The following is a 25,345-nucleotide window of genomic DNA, read 5'->3' as shown; positions in this document are numbered from 1 at the left end:
AGGGTCTGTACCCACAGACTGGATCACTGCCTGGCAAACCAGGACTTCCTGGGGGGCATACCTACCCCCTACCAGGTCAGAGTTTACCCTCTGAACCTGGTCATCCAACCCAGGGTCACCACCCTGCGGTTGAACCACTGCCTGGCACACCAGGACTTCCTTGGGAGCACACTTACCCCCCATCAGGTCAGAGTTTACCCCCTGAACCTGATCATTCAACCCAGAGTCACCACCCTGCGGTTGAACCATTGCCTGGCACACCAGGACTTCCAGGGGGGCACACTTACCCCCCTCAAGGGACACACTGTCCCGAAGGGCCACACAAGAGTCTGGCTGGCGCAGGTCTCCTGACCTCTGCCCATCTGACAGAGTCTGGATTCCCCCCAACCCAGAAATGGTCTTACGAAGGTCATTCATGGGGGGCTCTGCTCTCAGAGCTGACCCCTGACCCTCCAGGTTCTCCACTGGGGTCCGCAACCCCCTCTCAACCCTCTGTCTGGACTTCTGCACCCCCTCACTAGGAGTGGTACTGCCAGACACCAGAACTGGTGGGACGCTGGCTACAGCCGCCCCCCCAAGTTCTCCTGACACTGTGGGGTCTCCCTCAACAGATGGCCCTATGGTACAGGCTAGGCTCCCCTCCTGGTGTTCCCGCAGGGAACCCTCCAGGACCTGGGACCGGATCTCGGGCACCTTGGGCCTCAACCCATCCCCATTCCCTCTCCTCTGAGACTGGACATGGGGTCCCTCACCCATCCCACTACACTGGGACCTACCTGGGACACTACAATCCTTCCCTACCTCACCTGGTTGGGAACTACCTAGACCACTCCTCTCAGGAGCACCCCCAAATGCCTCTTCAGACTCTCTGGTACTCACCCAGAAGTCTGCCTCCATTGTAAGCTCCCTGGGGTCAGAGAACTCACACTCCACCTGGTGTTGGCATAGCTCTGGAAAATAAGGACTAGACATATGCTCTCCAGCAATTACATCACTCAGCCCCTCACATGAATTAACCAAAGTACCCTTCACCCAACCATCCAGTGACTCTGCTTTGAAAAAGCACCCCACATCACCCTCCTGAGACTGGTGAGACAGTACCTGACTGTCCCTGACACTCAACCCACACTCTTCTGGGATGTTTTCACACTCCATAACCAGGACTTCTACCTGGGGGGAACCCCTCTCCCTGTCACTCTCAACTAGAGTCAGTAGAGTGTCCCTCCCACCAGTAGGAATATGACTCCCCATGCCAGTTCCCCAATCCACCTCAGGGACCCTGTGCATCACTGGAGCTACCTCATACCCCTGAACCTCCTGGTGTGTGTTAACTCCCTCCTTCAAGTAGGGCACCACATCTCTGGGCATGTGCACTTCTTCAGCAGTACTGGATACAAGATTTTTGCTGCCACCATCTGAACTGGACTCAGCCCTCATGGCCTCCAGCTTCAGCTCTTCACAGCTCAGCTCTTGAGCTGCAATCCTTTCTTTTTCTAGGACTAAGGCTCTCTCCTCCTCAGCCCTCTCAAGCTCTGCATCTAGCTCTTCCAGACTCCGGATTCGAGCTAGGAGCCACTCATCTCTTTCTGTTTCCTCCTCCTCAGAGTAGTTATCCTCCTCCTCAGAGTAGTTATCCTCCTCAGACTCATTTGGTGGTGTTGCCTGACAACGTTTCAATTCATACTGAAACAGGGCTGACTCCAGATCCTCCCTTCTGGATTTCCTGTTCACAGCCAGTCCCCTTTCCATGCAGAATGCTTTAAGCTGCCACTTTTTATACATAAATAGGTGCCAGAAATTGACTTCCATTCTGCAAAGGCTTCACAACCCAAAAACAAAGTCCAAAAATATTATCAATACTTCCAGGAGGACATCAGAGAACAAAAAGCAGAATCACAAGACAAGTAGTATGTGGTCACGTAGTGGTCTGAGATCAAAACAGTAGTGTACACTTAATCACTGTATGTCAAGTACAAATACAAGTCCAATCCCGACCGCTGGTCACCAATGTTAGAAATGGGGTCTTTGGTTGACAGTCTGGTTACCCCCTGTTCAAGCAAGGACCCTCACTCTAGTTAGGATAAAAGAGAATCACCCTCAGCTAACCCCTGCTTACCCCCTTGGTAGCTTGGCAGAGCAGTAGGCTTAACCTCAGAGTGCTAGGTGTAAAGTATTTGTACCAACACACACAGTAACTTAATGAAAACACTACAAAATGACACAACACCAGTTTAGAAAAATAGGAAATATTTATCTAGACAAAACAAGACCAAAACGACAAAAATCCAACATACACAAGTCAAGTTATGATTTTTTAAAGGTTTAAAATAAAAAGAGTCTTTAGGTAGTTGTAACACCACACTAGCGCTGCTAGCGTGAAAATGTACCTGGTTTGCGTCAAAAATAACCCCGCACGGGCGGTGTGCGTTGAAAGTAACCCTGCACGGCTGTGTGCGTCGAAAACAATTCGGCACGGCGGTGCGCGTTGAAAAAGCCAGCCACACGACGATCCGAAAGTCCCGCAGCGCAGGGTGCGATCTCTCAGCCTCCGTCAGCGATGCTGCGCGTCGTTTCTCCTGCTCCGGGCGTCGGTTTTTCGGTCGCGTTTCCTGCGGCGTCGTTTCTCAGCGGCGGAACCGGCGTCGTGTCGTTTTCTCAGCCGCGATCGGATTCGCGTCGATCTTTTCTCCGCACGGTGCTCGGTGCGTGTATTTTTGTCCTTAGGCTGCCAGCCTCTCCTTTCAGGGTCCCAGGAACTGGAAGGGCACCACAGAGCAGAGTAGGGGTCTCTCCAGAGACTCCAGGTGCTGGCAGGAAGAAGTCTTTGCTATCCCTGAGACTTCAACAACAGGAGGCAAGCTCTACATCAAGCCCTTGGAGATTTCTTCTTCAAGATGGAAGGCACACAAAGTCCAGTCTTTGCCCTCTTACTCTGGCAGAAGCAGCACTGCAGGAAAGCTCCACAAAGCACAGTCACAGGCAGGGCAGCACTTGTTCCTCAGCGATCAGCTCTTCTCCAGGCAGAGGTTCCCCTTGATTCCAGAAGTGTTTCTAAAGTTTGTAAGTTTGGGTGCCCTTCTTATACCCATTTTAGTCTTTGAAGTCACCTTCCTTCAAAGGGGACTCACACCTTCTTGTGAAATCCTGCCTTGCCCAGGCAAGGCCTCAGACACACACCAGGGGGCTGGAGACAGCATTGTCAGAGGCAGGCACAGTCCTTTCAGATGAGAGTGACCACTCCACCCCCCCCTCCTAGCAGAGATGGCTAATCAGGAAATGCAGATCACACCCCAGCTCCCTTTGTGTCACTGTCTGGTGTGAGGTGAAAAACAACCCAACTGTCAAACTGACCCAGACAGGGAATCCACAAACCAGGCAGAGTCACAGAATGGTTTAAGCAAGAAAATGCTCACTTTCTAAAAGTGGCATTTCCAAACGCACAATCTTAAAATCAACTTTACTAAAAGATGTATTTTTAAATTGTGAGTTCAGGGATCCCAAACTCCACATGTCCATCTACTCTCTAGGGGAATCTACACTTTAATCATATTTAAAGGTAGCCCCCATATTATCCTATGAGAGAGAGACAGACCTTGCAACAGTGAAAACGAAATTGGCAGTATTTCACTGTCAGGACATATAAACCACATTACTATATGTCCTACCTTATCCATACACTGCACCCTGCCCTTGGGGCTACCTAGGGCCTACCTTAGGGGTGCCTTACATGTAAGGAAAGGGAAGGTTTAGGCCTGGCAAGTGGGTACACTTGCCAAGTCGAATTTACAGTGTAAGAATACACACACAGACACTGCAGTGGCAGGTCTGAGACATGATTACAGAGCTACTTATGTGGGTGGCACAACCAGTGCTGCAGGCCCACTAGTAGCATTTGATTTACAGGCCCTGGCACCTCTAGTGCACCTTACTAGGGACTTACTAGTAAATCAAATATGCCAATCATGGATAAACCACTTACATACAATTTAAACAGGAGAGCATATGCACTTTAGCACTGGTTAGCAGTGGTAACGTGCTCAGAGTTGAAAAGCCAACAGCAACATGTCAGAAAAAAATAGGAGGCAGGAGGCGAAAAAGACTGGGGATGACCCTGCATAAGCAAAAGTCCAACAGATTCCAAGCAGTAAAAATGCTAGCATTTTTAGACATCATTTTTTGTTGAGGATCACACACAACCACAAAGTAGAATGCCTCTTCTATAGTGTATTTAAGCCTGCAGTTTCGAAGAAGCAGGGCACAAGTCCTAAAAAAAGAAGTGTGGGGAATAACAAGTTAAGCAGTATACAAAAAATCACATCATGGTATGTGACATTGCAGTGGATGACATCACAGAGCATGAATTGCATGTGACATCACAGGAAGTGGCATCACAATCCATGACCTCATAAGAAGTTACATCACAACAAGTGACATCAGATCTTAGGACCTCACACATACGTTTAGCAGGTCTATCAGGAGGACATTTGAGTGCATTGAAATATTTAACAAATTACATTGTGTGTCAGAGTTGCACCAAAAAGGTGATGCAACACTGACACAAAATCTGGGCCTCAATTTATACATTTATTTTTTTTAACTCCGCCACAAAGAAATTGGCAACAAGGAGAAAAGTGGCAGTCAATCTGTTGTGCTTAGTTTTAAAATATCTGATGGGGCTAAGGCAACTTTTGCCTAGAACTTTGTGTGCTCGCTAAATCTCAGATTATTAAAAATCTCTGGAGCATGAAACACTTGTTGAAGATATCTGTGTTTTGTCTAGTCCCAGGTTTGAATCAAAATAGAGTCTCCTGCAAAGCACATCATGAGACACACAGATGACAGGTTTTTATTTTATGTAGATGGGTAAATGGGTTACTGCTTTCAATACAAAGATTATTTTGTTACCTGCATTTTATAAATTGTAATCCTTATAATACAGCACAGAGAGCTATGAAGGACATGTGACACTTACGTTTTGTAATCCTCACTGTCTTATGTGACCCATACTGTACACTTATTTACCCTCAAATGATTTATTCTAAATGTATAATGTTTCCCTGTGATGTAAACAGCTCCAACACACTTGAGTGGGATAACTAGTGATATAAAAGATATAAAACAAAACAGTGGTATTTCAATTGTTACTTGCTTAAATACTGAGCAAGAACAAGACAACTGCCATTCTTAAAATGCATGCATATCTCTTATATACAGGGACTGAAACAAAGTCAAAACCATGCCTCTCTTAACTACCTATGAAGTGATAACAAGCTGTGAACCTTTGTTTCCCCTCTATTGCATTTTCAGTTAGGTGAGAGACTCCAGATAGCTCCCAGCCAGGATTCTCGACCAAAAGGTGGCCTGAAGGCCCTTTACTTCTGCCTTTGTTTTGGGCCCAGCTGGAATTTAAAATACCAAAGCCTCTTTGCATGCACGTTGCTGCTGGGAGCGAAAATAGATGATGTGCAGGCTCTGCTGAATGAGTCCCAGTGTCTGAAAATTACACCGGAACGGGTCCAGCATATTTCTACAGGGCCCAACTTCTTGGCAGGGTGGGCAGCGTTCATCCTGTGAAAGGAGTGGGTAGACACGATCTACCCCTGTGTACCCTCGACGTATGCCCTGCAGAGAAGATTCAGTTTATATTGTAGCAGCCTGAACATCTATTAGAATTTACACATGGTACTAATCACTACTACTTGTTCACATTTGTGCCAAGTTCCCACCAAGCAAACACTTAGTAATAAGTGCCATTCCTGGTAAGAAGTGCATGATTCTGATCGATCCAGTAGGTCCTTTTACTAGCAAACACACAAATGAATGCAAGCAACTCCAGTGGGAGCAGCAATATTATTTTTTTAGCAAGTAGTGTTAAGAAATGTGTGTCTTCAGGGTACAGTCCATTAGCCGAAAAGATGCCCTTCAACCACCACCCAGTATTCCAGACCAAAGAATTACCGAAAAGGCATCAGTGCATGCTTACCATAGTGCATTTTTCACACTATTATTGTGGCTGTCTCGCTTGGCTGTCTCTCAGAGTGTGCCAATGGCTCACCAGCTGTAGAAGGTGAGCAGGGTGGCACTCACAATAGTGGGCCAGGTGACTCTTTCAATATCGAGGGCATGTGAAAATGTGGCTAGGGCATGTGACTGCTGATACAGATGAAGGATTCAAATCCAAAAACACTGCTTTACCAGGGTATCTGCAATTGAAATGATGGAATGGCTGCTGTACATTGAATAAATACAGGATAATGGTTATTCTATCAAATGTTTTCAGTCAGTTAAGTAATGCAAACTTGCCCCGTCGGTGTAAAAAAAATTGCTGTTTTCACATAATAAATACCCTGAAAACTATTTTTTTCCATTGCTGCAGATTCACAGGAAGGAAACTACAAATCAGAAGTAAACAGTAAACCGCGGAAAGAAAGAACAGCCTTTACTAAAGAACAAATCAGAGAGCTAGAAGCAGAATTTGCCCACCATAACTACCTAACGCGATTAAGGAGATATGAAATTGCTGTGAACTTGGACCTCACGGAAAGACAGGTATTGGTCAGGGTACATGAACTGCCACAATATTATCTACACAACTTTTAATTCATTATAAACAACTGACTGTAAATAAGCATTGAAAACAACCGGTTATTTTACTTTTTCGTACTGCATACATATAAATAACATCCAAACACACTGACATAGGGGATACATATACTCAGAAGTAGCAACATTCCAATATGTATTCATGAACTCAGAAATCAACACACCCGTAGGCCTCAGGCAAACAGACTTGCAAACTAACAGGCGAATATGCAAATTGAACATCTGGTATGCATACACACAGACCACTTGAATACAGTCACCTATACAGAGACTGAGACATGTTATGTTATGCCGGTTGCAAGCAACCCTGTTATATTATGTTATGCTATGTTATGTTATGTTTTGTTATGCAACGTTATGATATTTTGTTATATGATGTGATGTTATGCTATGTTATCTAATTTTATATTGTGTTTTGTTATGTTATGCTATGTGTATTTGTAAAGCTTATTGTAAACCCCAAGGGCATCCGGGCTCTGAGCAAGTGTGTGTGCCTCGCCATGCCTATTTTAGGTTGGATAATTGAAAAGCGAGGTTTTCAGCTTTTTGCGGAATCCAAGAAGAGATGCGGAAGCTCTGATGGGAGTGGGAAGTCATTTCATGCTTTAGGAGCGATGTAAGAGAATGCCTGTCCTCCATTCCTGGTTCTGTGTATGCATGGGATATGTTCAGGTAGGAGTCCTGTACAGCTGAGGTGCCTGGATAGTTAGTGGAGAAGGATGTGACTGCTCAGGTCGGTGGTGTCTGAGTTGTGTAGTGCCTTGAATGTGTGTAAGGAGCTTGAATTGAGAGTGTTTGTGTATGGGGAGCAAGTGGAATTCCCTGAGGTGTGGTGTGATGTGAATCATCTGTGGAAGGATGAAGATGAACCTGCCTGCTGAGTTCTGGGTGGTTGGTAGTTTTCTAATAAGTTGTTTGATGATCCCTGTGTAGAGCGTGTTCCCATAGTCCAATTTGCTGGTGACTAAGGTGTGAGTGACAGTTTTTCTAATTTTGCTTGGGAGGTGTTTGAAGTACTTCCTCAGCATCTTCAGGGTGTGAAACCAGGCTGCAGTGATGGTGTTCACTTGTGCAGTCATGTCCAGTTTGCCATCAAGGAAAATTTTGAGAATCCTGATGTGTGCTTGGGGGGGGGGTTGTGTGGGTCCAAGTTCGGCCAGCCACCAGTTGGAGTCCCATGGTGAGGTGTTCTTACAGAAGATCACTACTTCTGTGTTGTTGATGTTGAGCAGGAAACACAAGCAATGGACAACAGATCAGAGGAACATTTATATTTTCATTTCATTGTTGTGAGCAGCAAGCATATTACAATACATCTCATAAGGTGAACTGACTCAGAACTCAATAAATTGAAAACATGGCAGGCATAATGGATATGTTATCCCGAAAAATAATAAAAAATCAAAAATTTAAATATCTGTACACAGATTCTCGAAAGACATCACGAGGAAAGAAACATTCTCGGAAAAGCCAAATGAATTAGGTGTAAAAATCCATCTTGGGAGAAATGTGATTCACCCCTTTTGGCAGGAAGTGGGCCCCAAACTAATTATCTTACATTACAAATAAATATAGATCTAAATACTAACAGATATAAGATGATGCTGCTTTGGTTAGGCCTACTGGTGATGAAAAGGGACATTGCTCTTCAGCGGAAGGAGAGGGACTCCCCTGCCATAGAGAAATGGAGAATGGGACTTTGACCAATGCATGTGCAATGGGAAAATAATTTTATACTGCCAGATGTTTTCCATAAAACCACTGGAAGACATGGTGCCAATAATGAGGAATTACTATGGACTCGGATGAACTGGTTACTACAGCACTAGATAAAGACATTTATAGGTATAAGTCTCAGAAATAATATGAGATATTTATGATTGGTTCAATGGAAGCTTTGACTTTCTGGTTCAAACATAGACTACTGCTGTAGTCTTCCTCGTAGTGCACAGGGCTATGGACAGGGTCGAACATCTGTTTTTTCTGTTCTTTGTTTTCCAGTAAAGAGTCACAGAGGAGTCAGTTTCTTTGAGAGGTATGTTGGGATGTTTCAGTAAAATTCAGGGATGGTTAGTTTTGGTATTGCATTCAGCAATTCTACCGGTGTGACCTCTCTGAAGTAGGGTCAAGTAGTCTTACTTTTTCTGTGTCTTGGGAATTCACAGGGAGTATGAGGGAGAGTTCTATCTTTTTTTGGTTTCTCCTAAACAGAAAGTGGATGGCTGCTTCATATTTTGCTTGAAACATGAACAATATCCTCCGATTTTGAAAAAGCATACTATTACCCTGTTTCTTGCACTGTCCAACACATGTAGCAGGCTTCTATTCTTGAACTTGTCCAAGTAATCAAAAAGTAAGTCAATGTGTGCCACACAGACTATGCGTCAACACTGTTTGTGAATAGTTAACACTAGATATTTGAAGGTTCTGTCTAGCTCCACCTAGAGCAACTGTAACAGGTCAGCAACTTCTCAAAGTATGGGTGGGACTTTAAATAATGTATGGTTCATTTTTGTCACCAGGGTCAGTGAAGCAAAATCCTTCTCATTTACTCTTTCTCCTTTTCTTGTCCAAGAATCAAGAAAGAGAAGTTGACATTTGTGTGTTTTTTTTTGTCCTTCTCGGAAGACCATAGAATGAGTTCTTTCTCCTTTACAATTCAACTTATTTTTGCTTTGGTAAAGAGCATTATTGTATGCATTTGAAAATAAAATTGACTGCACATATTCTAAATGAATAACAACATTAATTCCAATGTGAGTCTTTTTCTAAAATAGATTTCAGGTCTAGAGCTCAGTGTAAGTAAGCTACATGATATATTGATATTGAAGGAAGGCTACACATGATATACTGTATCACATATCCTGATATGAATTTAGATTGTCTAAAAATAACAATTTTCCTTTAAAAGCAGGAACGTGTCCCTTAAAAGTGCAAGTTATAATCATACTACTGTATTTAAACATTTGCTTTATTATCACACTTGTTTGTTTGGGACATTCCAGCATAAATACAATAATAAAATAAAAATGTTATATGACTTTCAGGAAATACATTTGACAAATAATATAAAGTATTATTTTTCGAAGCAACTCAGTAGCACTGTAGCTGAATCTAACAAAGACGTTGTGATGATGAACATTCAAAACTAATCATAGGTCAGTGGGCTAATGTTTGGGAAAGTTTAAAGACATACAGCTTTATTCACAAAGGTGTTTTAGGTGATCAACGTACATTTATGGGTGGAAATAACACAATTAAAGCCTGCCAGGAGTCCACAAAAGGATTCCTGGCAGGCATCAATGCATAAACGACAGTGGTTTTCTAGGTCATGACAACAGAGAAATCCAAAGTTGTAAAATCCACTCAGTGGATTTTAAGAGGTCTTTCCAAGGTATGATTTGTCTTGGAAGCTGCGGAACGCTCACAAACATGTACATTCAGGACATTCTCAAACTGTGAAACAACCGTTTCCAAACTTGGAAATGGTGGAAAAGTTAATTCCCCTTTTTGGATGAGAAAAGGAATGTGTCACCCTCAGATTTCGTGTGTGGGAGTGTAGGAGAAGTGCTTTCATCAAAGGGAACTGCAGGGATAGGAAATGAAAGTGTGCCTTTGCAAAGGGCCTCCTTTGCAGAATTCAACATATAACTGTGAAGAGATAAATTGGGACCCAGAAGAATACCTGGAAACGTGCATCTGTCCTGGAATGTCTTTGAATAGGTACCTTCCGTTCCCACTTATATAATTTTTTTCATGAATAGGGCCTCAGTGGGTTAATATATCGGGAACAGCATCTGGGTAGAATTACATTACAAATAAAAATCCAAGTAAAGTAGGCACCACTTCATAATCTCATCCGTTATGTGAGGAGCTGTCTTGTCAAACTGCAGTTTAAATGGGATGTTTGTGCATAAACATAACACATGCCTTTACCACGCATGCCTTTTTCACACAGCCGTCATACTACAGCCATCTTAGGACTCAGGATCGAGACCTAGCAAAAACACAAAATAGGGTGGGAGGGGGTGAATTATAGCAACATTTGAGCACGAGTAATAGTTGCTTGAGATAAATGGAACTGGGAATTTCAGTGGTTTTTAATTCTTAAAGCATTAGGTTGTCACTGAAAGTTTAAAATGTTATCCTAACTATAATGATGTTACTTTAACCTTTGTTTTTTTTTATTTCAATGCATATATGAATATGTGAATGTACAGTATATATATATATATATATATACATATGTATATGTGTATATATAGATAGAGATATATATATATATATACATATATATATTCACTTAAAAAACAAAGGCTACAGGGATGTTATAGTTAGGTTCACATTTTCAACGTACCAAACCATAGAAACTCACCAGTTATAGTTAAAGTGATCTCAAGTGACTATAACTTGTGCCCTAAGCCCCTCCCCCATTTTTTTTTTTACAAAAGCCCCCTGGACTTTGCCCACCTGGGAGTATTAGAGTAACAAAGCAAGGCTCTGCTTTTTTTTTTTTTACAATTTTATTTCACGACGGATCCGTGGATCCACCACAAATCCACTGGTAAAATTTAAAAAAAAGCCTTTTTAACCCATGGGGGTCCCTTTGGACCCCACCACCAGAGCTAAGGGATCAGGGTGTCTCTACCCTGGCCACTTTCCTTTAATTTTTTTACTTGTTTTGGGGACTCAGCTTCAGCTGAGTCCCAAGATAGCTGACAACACTTCAATGGCTTTAGTTGTTGAAGTGATATCAGCAAATCAGATGTCTGCACAAGATTGCGATGGGTCGCAAATCTTTCGCGTCCCTAGATATACAAATTCAGATTTTCTCTAATTTCTCTAAAACCACTGAAAGAAATTACACCAAATGAGAATGCTCTCCTTTTGGCCAGGACATACCTTCCTGCTAAATTGGGTATAATTTCGTCCAGTAGTTTTTGCACTATTCCTGTTCAAAATCCCTATGGAAAAATGAATAGGGAAAATGTGTTTTTTGGACCCCTTTTTCTTGTCCCCCCCGGATAGATCACCCCAGATCACCCCAGAACTACCTAGTGCAACCACCTTCTAAATTTACCTTTGCATCCCTTTACCACTTCCCACATCTAAACCCTAAAATTACCCATATATATATATGCTATTAAAAAGAGTTTGTTGAAAAACTCGGGCCATATTTATAGTTTTTTAGCACCGCATTTGCATCATTTTTTTATGCAAAAGCGGCGCAAACTTACAAAATACAATTGTATTTTGTAAGTTTGTGCCGCTTTTGCATCAAACAACGGCGCTAAAAAAGTATAAATATGGGCCTCAGTTTCCTGGACTAGGTTCAAATCCAGGCTTTGGCTCTTGACAAATCACTTAAACTCCTTGTGGCTAAAAGTGAAACTGTGTAAGGTAGTGTGGTTCCCTTGAATAACGCTCTAATGCTCTCGGCCCCAGTTCATGATGTAAAATATTTGCAATCTTTGCCACGTATAATCCCGACATCCATTACTATCGTGTTTTTTCTATGGAGTTCCAATCAGGTTGTTAACTATTCGAAATGTGCTGCTTTCAACGAAAATGTCTCCTTCCTGTATCATGACTTCTAAAAGTCACGATTATCACATATTGGATAAAATAACCCAAAAGAAAAACGAAAGTTAACAATGGATTTAACAAACAATGCAATTTGTACCTTGATCATTCGGGTCACGTAAACTATTCCATGGACTATTTTACAAACAGATTGGGTGTCAATTGAATTATCAGGAATGCCTCGATCGTAACTGAGAAATTGTTAGAGTCACCATTCTGACAAACTGAACATGATGACATAATCGATACCACGTAAACATTGAAAGGACCTGCTAATGATTTAGTTTGCTTTTCACTGTGCATTTCACGTCACATTTGGAAACCATCTTTCCACCATTACTATCAGCCCGCAAAAATGTGTTTTTTTTTCACTGTGAAGAATGTGAACATCAAATAAGTGCACATCTGAAAATATGGAATAAAAACACAGCTGCTACTCAGGCAAATGTTTTCAACTTTCAAAGACTTGAGAGACAGAACCCTCTGAGATCGTGCCCTAGAGGCATGGTACTTTCTACACTGGGCAGGGTGTAACTAGCACGGTTTACTCACAATCTGGTGTCCCATGACAATTACATGTTTATGTCTGTTGTTTTCAATCAAAAATTGTACGTAGAATAGAAAATATGCAATTTATGGCACGATGAGAGCTTTAAGAATAGTGTCGCTAATTAGCTTAGAATGGGGAATGGTCCAGTCAAGAATACATGTGGAAAAAGCACTGAAACGTGGACAGGAGCATAGCTATCAATAGTGTAGCAGATGAAGTGGAACTGGGGCCCAGGGGTACTTGGAGCCCAAATTGTGGCTGTATTTGACTGTTCTCCCAGGAAAAACATCCAAAAATGAAGAATACAGACCAAAATTCCTCTCCAAAGCAATCAAACACATCGAATGGTTAACAGGAGCAGATGTGGTAATACTGGGAGGGATGGGGCCCTGGTACTACTTCACATCTACCACATTTTGGTGGATTTTGCCGCTAAACATTTGTGGAAATGAACAGCAGAAACAGGGTTTCCATATGGTAAGACCTTTAATGCTGTAATAAGCTTGAAATAGTGTGGAAATTAATGCTGGTGAGGTTATTTCCACATTTCATGTGATATTTACTGGTGTGTTTGATGCTGGACCCTACAAGTAATTCCACGTCTTTTCATACTTTCATTGGTGTTTAGTCCCAGTCATGCAAGTGACGACCTAGTGGGTTAGCATCCGGGAGTCATGGAGTTTCTAGATTTTGTATCACTTCTTTTGAAATATCTTTTTGGATCTTCCTCAGTTGTCCAAATCAGAAGTAGCTGCCATGCTGATATTTAAAATCCTTCCTGATAGAAATCAGGGATTATAATTCCAAATTAAGCATTTAAATAAAAGCTCCATGTATATCAGTGAATTGCATTTTTTCCTTTAGTGAAGTTTTGAAATGTTGTGAATTCACAATTTACGGCCTTCACAGTTTGTGAACTAACTTTTCTGGCGTTGTGAGTTATTTTGCTCTAACCAAACCTCAGCCAAATGTATAAAGGTGTTTTCATATATTTGACAGACCTATTCTATGGATTATACAGGAATATAACACACAACCCAAAGTCTCTAACATTTCATGCAATGCAAGGTAGCATCCAAATATTGAGCACTAAATTGCATGAAGGTAAAAACACAGCCTGGTACTAGATCCACAAATATCGCCCTCCTACTGGACTCTTCCCTAGTGCTGGTTCACAGACTGCATTGTGCAACACGCAAGGTCACGTCATGGTGGAGCCGAGAGAGTGTACAGTCTGGTGTCAGATTTGTGCTGGAGACATAACCTTCCAGTACAAATTCCTAAGCGTAGGCAACCACAAATGGGAAAGTGTGCTGTACAAAGAGCACAAACGAAATACATCAGTTTCTGAGGCAAATCATCATGAGGGCATTAACTATAAAAACTGTGGCAACATTCACAATTTTCAGGAAGGCCCAGCAAAAAGATTTTGCAACCTGCATGAAGTCACAAAGTTTCCATCGACCCCAGCTAAAGCTACAAACAAAACCTTACGAATTAGCACATTCTTTGTGCAGATGCAGAGAGAAGTATTGTAAAGTTAATAAGATTTTTAAAACGTGTTTAAGAATGTATAACTTTGTCTAAATATTGGTGAAATATCCGTTGTGGTTATAGTCTTATATAGTCCAGCTGCTGCATTTTATATTTGTACTGGCGTTTTGTATTATATAGGAGATACAGCATATTAATTGGATTTGATTGGCTAAACTCGGTGTAGTATTCAATACAATGTAATCTATTACCTTCTGTTCTGCCTTTCCATTTGAGCTGATCCAGCCGGTCACGAGTCTTGCACCTCCGAGGAAAATACACATAAATGAAACAAACACTGCAACTTGTGCAAATGATTACAAACAGCAAATTAATGGACCACAGAACAGCTAACTTTATTGATTACTTATTTAGAAACATTTTAATTTACAAATAGGTCGTTTGGGCGTTGTTTTTTAAATATGTAAACCACACAAACTGTCATCAGTACAGCATCGCAGCCATTTTCGAAAGTTTAGGGTGCTCATTTTTAAAATCAATAAATCAGTTACTTTTTGTTTGACAAGTGCATGGTGTCATAACATATTTAGAACATTACTAATTATGAAAGTCGGTAGATTTTAGGGTAACAAACCTGGGAACTTAATTTAGGTAATTTTACTTTATCCGATTTAAATTATTATTAGCAAATTCTTTATTAATTTACACTTTCCAGGGCAGAGATTGCACATATTACTCAGATGCTGGTCAATTGTGCAACAGTGCAGTTTCGCGCCATCCTTACCACCGAATGACAGGATTAAATATTATATAAAAACCAAATAACCAACGCACAAACATCGATCTGCTGTGCTGAAGCAAATGTTGATCTTGCAGAAGCCGAACGGTGCAAGTTAGGGTGCGTTTGAAGTCGTGCAAATTGGCCAACAACTGCGCAATCTATGTAAAGTGGCTGCGTATAGTTTCCTTATTGACTATGTCTTTTGGCGAGCACACGCCCCTGGCAAAAGTCCTTTCTTCAACCTGAATCTACTATTTATTGCAAAGAAAACCAGTAAATAATTATGTAACAGGGTATGACGAACATAATAATCATTTGTGTTATACACATGAAATGATTTGTTGAAAAAGCGCATGCCTGGCCATCATGTGCTTGGAGCAATTTAAATCACTTATGATTTTAATTGTAGGACACTTATTTTAATACGAAGAATTCCAGTAATTGTACAGGAACCTACAAAAGAGAGAACCTGAGTACAAGAGCCACGTAACAGTCTAGCTTTGCTGTGTAAACTTTGAGGTGACGGGTCAGAGTCTTCATTCCTGCTGGGGCTTGCTGTTCCAGGCCCTATGTGCATGAATGAAACCTGAGCTCTCAAACTGCCCCTCTCACTTTCAAACCCGTGATCTCTTGAGCGTGGCTTTAAATAAACTGCCGGAGAAATCCCTTTCCGTCCGCGTGTGCTCCGGGGGACGGATCTAGCGCGAGGATATATATTGCTCCAGCGTTTTAAGCAACAGCTTAATCATCAGTCTGGGAGATGCACACGCTAACATACTTGTCGACTCAGGGAGAGGAAGTTATCTTATCATACTGGTAAGCAGATGTGTCCAAGAAGTAGAAAAGCTGCAACAGCTGGTTGTCCAAAGTGTTACCAAAAGCAATTTGTCATGTACTGTAGCTTAACTTTCATTTTTGAGGCATCTCACAATGAGTGACCTGATGGCTATTGCCTTCTTCACCTGAAAATAAATGTGGGAGCGTTCTGAACAACTATTGTGTTTTTGATATTATCAGCATATTTATATAGCGCTGAAACATCTCTAGTACCGCAGGTATTATAACATGGCAGAGACAAGAGTGGGGACCTGGTAGGTGGGGCTCAGAGTACATGTTTGATACCCCTAATACCCCTAATAAAGAAGATGATGTGGTCCAGGAACAAATGGCTGAATTAGTGAAGATTTCCAAGATAGTGCGAGTAAATTATCTGCCCACCTTCATTGCCTTACTGCTTCAATTAATGTTATTACATTAACTGGCCTTTGCCTCAACTTCCCTATGACAAATACTGAGCATTACTTCAATATGGCTGCTTCAGCCATATTTTCTAGGCTTAGTGTCAAAATGATGAGGTTGCCCATTTTAAAGATTGTGTAGGCCAAAGTAACAATCAATGAAATTCGTGGGGGAGAGAATATCGACTTACCTTAACCAGTCATCTCAAAGTACTCGCTTCAAAGGATTTTATTAATCTTCGGTTTTATAAAAACTTGTTTATTAAATGGCTCATAGCTTGATGCCGTAGTCCAAAGGAATATCATGCACTGAAGTTATTTCAGAAATATCCCATCAATGGTATGCTGTGCAATTGTTAGAGGTATGGAAATTAGATGTCTGCTCGGTGTTCCTACAGCAGGAGTAGCATATTGCTTTGAGTGGTGTGTAAGTCTATAGACATTTTAAAATGTGTGCAGCTGGGCAGACTTAAATAGCTTATGTCTAATTTTAATTTAGTTAATGACATTGCAATTGCAGTCATATGCCTTCATTTGAGACAGCAGAATGTGTGCACACCAGAAGTCCCCGGCAAAAGCAGCAAACATAATTATCTGTAAATACATTGTGAGCTGGGAAATTATACATTTATTTTAAATCCCAGATCTTTCTTTTTTTGCATAAGGTTGAGGTCTTTAACAGTGATACATATGTTAATATGGGTATTGTTCAATGCAAGCTGGTGAATTAACTGAACAGCAAAGAGAAAATGATATGCGCTAAACCAGCTCGCCCCCCATGTTGGGTTACGCATATTTCCCCACAAAATTGTCTAAAAAGGCTTGTGTTTTACCTCGACGTCGTAGAAGGCACTCATGAAGAAGACCAATAAATCTGCTCTGCCACATGAGGTTGTCCCTCTGTATGTGAAATGTTCTCCCTATGAAACATTTGTCCACACACATTGCATTTTTTCACAGAGGTTTGCTTAAATTTGTTTATAAACCATAGATAGTGCAGTCAGTTCAGATTCTATATGAATGTGACTTATTTACTGAAACCATTATGGGAGCTGAAAAAAAAAACTCACAGTGGCGCATTCATGTGGTGGTGCTGCCAAAATTACACATTCACCAAAAGTGCTGTCACTGTCTTAGCCTGAGTACTTTCTCAAAGAGATCCCAACTAACCTGGCAAGGATCTGTAAATATAGTGGGTGGGGTCTTGCAAAACTATAGTAGACACATGGGCCTCTGCATGCCCCCAATGCCTTGGAAGTACACCCACCCGGATATAAGTTATTCCTTTAATTTATAATAGGATACAGAATATTTTTGGGCCTTCCCCACTTTGCTATTCGTAACATCTCAGACAAGCACTGTGTTCACTTACAAAGTCACCACAATGGTGCCTAGCTAATTGAAGGACTATACAGGTGACTTGAGTAGCAGGAATCCTAATACTTCCGCATTCCAATGGTTAGTTAGAACCCAAGTTCTTTAGGTGAATGCTGTGATTTGAGCTTGAAATTTGAGCTAAGAAGAGACAACACGTTATTTTATCTCAGTGAGGTGCTCAAGTGAGGGTTCGAGTCTCTAGAACTACTTTGAGTTACTATTCTAAATGAGTCAAATGTTTCCAAATAGTTTGAATCATTATTCTTTCAAAACGTTTGAATCAGATTCGAGTAAATCACTCATTTCTATAAATATGCACAAAAGGTTAAAATAATGCAGCTAGTAGGAAACTAATATAACCTTGACTGAAAGTATATGTAAAAGGACTGATCGCTTGGACCAATATGTAGACCAGCAGGCCTCAACAGCTTCATCCTGTTGACAGTGTGCAGACACATCTAGTCTTTCACAAGCAGGCATCATGATAACCAAGCAGAGAACAAACAGACCCCTATTTGCTGTCTTTTATAGAAAAAAAAGAAATACATCTGTAAGAAATAAGCAGCACAGTTTAACAATGTAGGTGATTATCGCTGAAGATTATTAGCACTGGGTTTGAGGTAGGAGAAATGAGTCATTATGAAGACAGGTGGATGTACTTCTTGATTCAGTTAACTTAACTTATTCTATGATTCTCTCCACTTACGGCCTCTTTTAAAGTTGGTGTAGGCTGTCTCTTTATATAGTGTACAAAAATGATGTGCACTGTGCAGAGAGTCCAAGAAACTCTGCCTTGGTAAACCACTTCAATTCAAAGGAGCTTTATTGCGGCTACAAGAGCCAAAAAAGCAAAAGCAGTAATAAATACAAATAAATACACATAATGATAATTACAAGTAAATATAATGATAAAAGGGAGTAAAAGATAAGAGAAAATGGAAAAACGTGGAATAAAAATGGAATAAAATGGAATAAAAATGGAATAAAATGTGCTGCACAGGACGATGGGACAGTCTTATTTGGAGTCTTTATCTAGAAGGGTTTTCCCTCTAACAAGCCAACTAGCTCCGAGGAATTTGGCGACGGCGATCACTAGCGTTGGCCTAGTGTCTGATCTGAGGATTCGCAGGGTTAGCGCAGAGCTGGGGACTCCCAGTAGTCTGCATGCCGGGGCCAGCCATTTCCTATGGGGGGCGGTGTACGCGGGGCAGGCAAAATGGACGTGAGGGAGATTCTCGACGGGGGCTTTGCAAGCTGGGCATACGGTTGATTCATTGTGTGACCAGCTACTGGTGAGAAGTCTTAATGGGAGTGTTCCAATGTGGAGCTGGAAGTACAGTTTCCTTTCCCTTGGCGCCGTGATTAGGTCCCAAAAAGCTTCGTACTTGCATGACTCTTTTAGATTGGCAAAGTCACAAGATAGTGTAGTGTGGAGTGCAGCCCTTGTGTCTTCGTAATTTGCCATTTGCCAGTATAGTTTCTTTAGTTCGCTTTTCGAGGGGAAGACTGACGTGGTTGGTGAGTTCCAGAGATCATCGAGCCCAAGTGAGTACAGTGAACCCTTGATGCATCGTAGCCAGGGGATTCTGTGAAGATGGTCGGCTTTTAGGATGACCTGTAGAGCTTCAGTGAAGATGTCGAGCTCCAGAGTGGTCCAGAGACGCCGCCAGTACAGCAGAGGTCGCAGGCGGGCTTTGTGTCCAATGCGTTTGATACCGAGATCCTTGAAAAGGGGGAACAGTGGGGTGCTTAGCGGAAGGGACACAAGGTTTCTTAGGAAGTTGTTTTCAGCGGTGGTTATGTCTTGGGTTTTGGTATAGCCCCATAGTTCAGCCCCGTAAAGCGCTGAGGAAACGGCCTGGGCTTCGTATAACTGTAATGCTGGGCGAATTGGTTTTGTGTGTGAGAGTTGAAAATGTTTTAGTAGTACCCCTGTTGTTTGTTTTAGTTTTAGGGCTTGTTTTCCTATGTGTGGCTTCCAAGACATGTTGTCAGTGAATGTTATGCCCAGGTAGCTGAAAATGCCCACCTCCTCAAGTGTGGAGCCCTCTAAAGTAAACTTCCCTTTAAAAGATCTGTGGGGATTGAGGGTCATTAGTTTTGTTTTCGAGGCATTGATTTCGAGTCCCTGTGATGAGCAGAAATGCTCGAAGCACGCAAGGAGTTTCCTTAGACCACTAGGGGTCTTGGATATCAGAAGAGTGTCATCGGCAAAGAGTAAGACTGGGATTTTTTGTGTGCCGAGTGAAGGTGCGTCAGCCTGCAGTCTGAGGAAGGAGGGGACAATTTCATTGATATACAGGGAAAAGAGGGTCGGGGCAAGTACGCACCCTTGCCGCACACCCCGGGAAACGTGGATTCTATCAGTTAATTGGCCCTTGTCGCCCCACCTGACTTGTGCGTAGTTGTCCTCGTGGAGTCGTATCAAAATGGCAAGAATGTGCTCCAGGATTCCAGCCGAAAGAGAGTGTCCCATAGTTTGTTGCGAGGTACTAAGTCAAAAGCAGATTTGAGGTCCACAAAAGCTACATAAAGGCTGCCTTTACCAATGAACACTGTTTTCCAATATAATAATAGGAATCTGAGGGCTTGATCAGTGGTGGAAATTTTCTTCCGGAAACCGGCTTGGAGGGGGCTAAGGATATCGCGTTCAGTCATCCATTCTTCGATCTTTCCTAGGAGGCAGTGGCAGAAGACTTTTTGGACACAGTCGATTAGGCTAATAGGTCTATAGTTGCAAGGAAGTGATCTGTCGCCCTTTTTAAAGATTGGAATAACAATAGCCGCTTTCCAAGACTCGGGAATTGGTGCCCCAGATGCTATTGCGTTAGCTATAATGGTGAGGTATCTTGACCAAGATGCTAGGTCTGTTGAGAACAGGTCTGCTGGGACGCAGTCTGATCCAGGGGCCCTGCCGCGTTTTAAGGTGCTTAGAGAATAGGTTATGTCACTTTGGGAAAACAACAGGGGTGCTGAGGTGGTGGGTGCTAATGGGTGATTTAGGTGGGGGCCCGTGCAAACAGGGATGGGGCTATCATGATCAGGGGAGTACAGGCTGCTAAAGTGAACTACCCAGTCTCTCTGGGCAATATTGGTTGTGATGTCCAAACCACTGGTTTCTGGTCCTCGCGCTGCCAGGGACCAGAACAGACTATGGTTCCTCTCGCGCACAGCGTCACTGAGTGCTGTCCACCATTTATTATCTTGGTCACGCTTGGCTATGCGTATTGCAGATTTATAGGACTTCCTAGCTACGCGGATGGCGGCGGGGTCCTTGGATTTAATGGCTTGAACTAAGCGCTTGTTTAGGGACCGACACGTTTTGTTGAACCAGCGGTGCCTACCTGTGGGTCGTTTGTCATCGTGGGCTGGGGGTACTGAGAAGTGGGCTGCGATATCCCTAAAGCAGGAGGTGTGAATTAGGCTTATTTCCTGGTAGGGAATTGCAGCACCTGCCTGTAGGCCCATTAGTGTGAGTTTTAGGGTGTTATTGGCAGCGTTGATGAGTGCGGGCCGAGCCACGACCTTGTCCCATTTTAGGTGTTGTTTATTGTTGGCCAGGCTAATACCCTCGGGTGCTACTGCTGGGGAGTTAGACGTGGACGGGAGATTACCTAGAGCTAATGTGTGGACAGAGAGAGGGTTGTGATCACTTTCAGTCCTTTCAATGATCATCATGTCGATGACTAGAGGCCATAGTCTTATATCGAATAGACAATAGTCGATTCTGCTGGTGTGGTTGGTTTTGTTGAACGTGTGACTGCCATTGGTGTCTGATTTGGTTCTGCCATTTAACGCCCTGAGCCCGAACTCCATGGTCAGTGATTTGACCTGGATAGAGACCTGCGTCCATCTCTTGATGGGTGGGATTGACAGGGCGGGGATAGACCAGGCTTGATCCTCCTCGTTGGTGGACCTGAGATCGTCCCAGTCAAGGGGTTCGAATGTGACGTTGAAGTCCCCAGCCACAATGGTTTTGTGATGGCGGGGGTAGTTTTGTAAGAGGGCTACGAGGGCACAGAGGGTTTTGGAGACTTGACCCCCCCTGACCCTTCGAGTGTAGATATTAAAGATGTTCACCACAGAGTCGGGCCCAAAGGATAGACGAAGGCCTAACAGGTCGGGAGAGTCGGTAGGTAGCTGTGATATATGGCAGCTAAGTGATGTTTTGATCCAGATGGTCAGACCCCCTGAGGGCCTGCCTCTCGTGCTGGCCACAGCGGGGATGTGGAAGTTTGTATAGCCTGTTTGAAAAAGTGGATCGAGTGACCATGTCTCTTGGAGGAGACATATGTCATGTTCGTCAATAAAGGAGGAGAAGGATGGAAGGGGAAGAATAGATTTCAAACCTGCCACGTTCCATGAAACAAGTCGTACCCCAGTTTGTGGCTGAACAATCCTGTCTAAATGCCTGGGGTTTGTATGGTTAGCTGTCGGGGGTTGGTCTGGCAGATATGGTTGAGTGAGCAGAAGTGGGTTGATACCAATGTTTACCCGTGGGGCCTGGGGTGGTTGGTGATGTTCCTCTGTTGGAACTGACCTGGTCCTGATCCGGGAAGTGCTTGCAGGCCTAGCCAGCAGCACTTGGTTTGGTGGGCAATGCGCCTGCAAGATGGAAGGTGCATCCACTTAATGTTCTACTTTTTATGGTAGCTTAGTCGAGCAGTTATGCCAATCTTGGAGAAGTGCTAAGCATTTGTTGTACTCACAGTATAAATAAATGTGGACACACACTCAAAAGAGTAACTTCATACCAATTTACAAAAATACTTCAGATTTTTATAAACATTTTAAGGCCAAGATCATCAAAATCGGGTAAGTACTTTTTAAGTTATGATTTTTCAAAGTTTACCAAAAGTAGTCTTTTTGTGCGTAATTATACACCAGAGGAATCAATGGGAGAAAACTTTTAAAATGCATATAAAATTAGGCAATGCAGTTACCAATGTTGCCTTTCATTTTTAGGTCAAGGTCATTGAGATGTCCCATGAACCAGCTGGTAAGGTTCGGGCTGCTCCTGGTTTCAGTGGGAGCAGCTGCTGAAAAGTCCTTGGAGATGGTACAAGACCACTGCAGGGGACCACTTCGAAAAGCAATGCACAGGCGGACTTCAAGTTGAGTCCAGTGGGTCCCCTTGGAGCGTAAAGGTTGCAAGGGGTAGACTACCATTAGAGCGCAGCTGGTTCTCCGGTGAAGAGCTCAGGAAGGCTCAGTGCAGTGCAGATAGGTGAGCAGGGAGCTGTGCAAAAAGGTGCCCTTGGAAGCAGGAGGCAAGTCACTTTGAGGAGGATTGCAGGTCAGCAGGGCCACTCTGGGGGATGGTTCCTATATGTCCTGAATTCTCTTGACTGAGGCTTGCTCCTGGTCCTTTGAGAGTCCAGAGTGGACTTTCCTTCTGGGTATTCGATGTTGGGGATCAAGTACCCCTAACTATTGCACGGTTCAGCCACTGGAGGTCACAGTCCCACCAAACTTGGCACACTTGCAGGATTTGTCCTCTGGGTCTGTTGAGTGGAATTTGGTTTAGCTGCTATGTCCGGTTCCTTGGTCAGCAGCCAGTCAGTGAACTATAATTCCCTGGTATTTTGCTTCTTTGTTGCAGGGAGTGATGCTTTCACTCTGGAGGGAGATCTTTGGCAATTTTCAGAAGGGGGGAGGTCCTCTTGGGTTTTGTAGAGTCCGTCCTATCCCTCCGTGGGGATTGTCGAGTCCTGAGTGCAGAAGGGAGGGTTTGGCTGCTTTTTCTATGTGCAGCAGGAATGCAGTTCTCGAGTCTTCGGTCTTCTTGTTGCTGGCCTTCTTGTGTACTTGGAATCTGATATGCAGGTATGGGGGTGTCCACTAAATACTGCAATTAGTGGGTGTTTAGGGGAGTCCATATTAGTGACCAATGGGTCATCTACCTTAGGGTGGCTACACCCACTATGTGACCACTTACTATGGCAGAGGTCACTTCCCTATTCCTGATAGGGTATTTTCCTACCATGCAAAATGGAGGAAAATTAAATGGTGGGGTCACCTCGCATGCAACACCTTAGTGGTGGTGCAGGCTGGGGATGGCCACTCCTCCTGTCCTTTGTGCATTTTCCCATTGTTGCTCCAGCCAAAAGTGAGGGTTTGCAATGGTGGCAGCCATCTGCTGCTAGCAGCAGGGCTGGGGGGCGAGTTTCAAAGGCGGCCAGCCCTTTGAAGCTTGCTGGCAGAACAGTGCACATTCCTGGGGGGGGGCGGGGTAACACCTCTGCCCAGAAAGGGCTTTGTTTTCTGAACCCAGAGAGCAAGGGTTCTCAGCCCAGAGTTCCAGAATCTGGGACCAGCCAGAAACCATGCCAGGGTTAGTTAGCTTTTGCAGGGGACACCTCTAAGGTGGTCCCTGGTACATTTTGCAACAAATGCAATGTTGGTACCAGTTTGGATTTATTGTTCTTAGCTGTTTGTTTCCAAACAACCCAGGGTTCAGAGTGGCCATCATGTAGCTGGTGAACTCATAATGACCAGTGTCCAGCACACGCTGTTAAAATAGCTGTTCTGTTCACTTATTATATCCCAGGTTTGGCAAGGACACAATAGGGGCATATTGCTCATGTACCTATGTCCACACATGCATTATAGTGCACCATGCCTTAGGGCTGGAAGGCCTGCCAGAGGAGAGGCTTATCTTTATTGCATCAGTGTATAGTGGACAGGTCACACAGACTGTGTGCCATGTCAGTGATGCATTTTAGGATTGCACCAGGACATCCAGCCTGCAATGGCAGTGCTGGGTGCACTTGGATACATGGTCCCTACGTGTGGCACAATCTGTGTTGCTGCCCTCAGGGGCCTATCCTCAGTGGCCCATGCCCTGGGTACCTAAGTATCACTTACTAGGGACTTATAGTGGCAGCTAAAGGTGTTGCCCATTGTGCCAATGCATCACAACATTTCTGGGAAAGAGATCTGGCCCATGGAACCTGGTAAGAAGGGGCCCTGGGCACTAACAACTTTGAAACCACATCAAATATCAGGCAAAATGTGGGGGACTAACCATGTTAGAAGAGGTCCTTTCTCACAAATGGCAGCAATAGGACAGTTCCAAGAAATTAGAAGGTACTCTATCAGTCCTCCTTTTGCATCACCCACCTTACTTAGAGTGTAGGGCCTGGAGGTGTATCCGGCAGGAACTTTGTTGCAGGCTTCACCAATGAGAAAATTCTCTTACCAAACTCAATGCCAGAAAGAATGGCATTAGAAGGGATGCCATATTTAGGGCATTACCTCCAATGACATTCCCACTGCCATTTTACCTTTCTAGGTCCACAATGTAAACCATGACGGTTTCAGCAAGCAAGAAACTGCAAACATCCTCACTTGTTATGATAAGTGGCCCAGTTCTTGAGGAAGACTGTATATATCTGAGGAGACACCCTTTCTTAAGACAAAGGGCCTCATTTACAAGGCCTTTCACCACTGTTGCGTCACTTTTTTGTCAACGCAGCCGTGGCCTTACCAGTGCTCTACATTGCACCAGATTTACAAACTGACGCATTGGGCCCAATGCGTCAGTTTGTAATCCCTTGCATAACATTATACCTGTGCCAGGTTTAATGTATATTGGGCAGGCGTTCCCACAGGAAGAGCTATGCAGAAATGACACAGCAAAATTTATATTTCACTGCGTCATTCTGCGACTTCACTGTGTCAGAATTGTGCTGCCAATTGTGGGCATAAAATTGATGC

The 25,345-nt window shown here is 43.3% G+C and overlaps 1 protein-coding gene across 1 annotated transcript in view; it reads left to right on the top strand.

Annotated features, from left to right (window-relative positions):
* Positions 1-25,345, top strand: part of MEOX2 (mesenchyme homeobox 2) — a 221,233-nt gene that overhangs the window by 172,897 nt on the left and 22,991 nt on the right. The window contains exon 2 of the mRNA XM_069211801.1: positions 6,377-6,549. Coding sequence (XP_069067902.1) covers positions 6,377-6,549 — 173 coding nt within the window. The remainder of the gene's footprint in view (positions 1-6,376; positions 6,550-25,345) is intronic.

This window comes from Pleurodeles waltl, chromosome 10 (genome assembly GCF_031143425.1).
Source record: "Pleurodeles waltl isolate 20211129_DDA chromosome 10, aPleWal1.hap1.20221129, whole genome shotgun sequence".
Classification (NCBI taxonomy): Eukaryota; Metazoa; Chordata; class Amphibia; order Caudata; family Salamandridae; genus Pleurodeles; species Pleurodeles waltl.
Note: the sequence above shows the minus strand (reverse complement) of the source record. Positions and strands in the feature narration are given on the sequence as shown.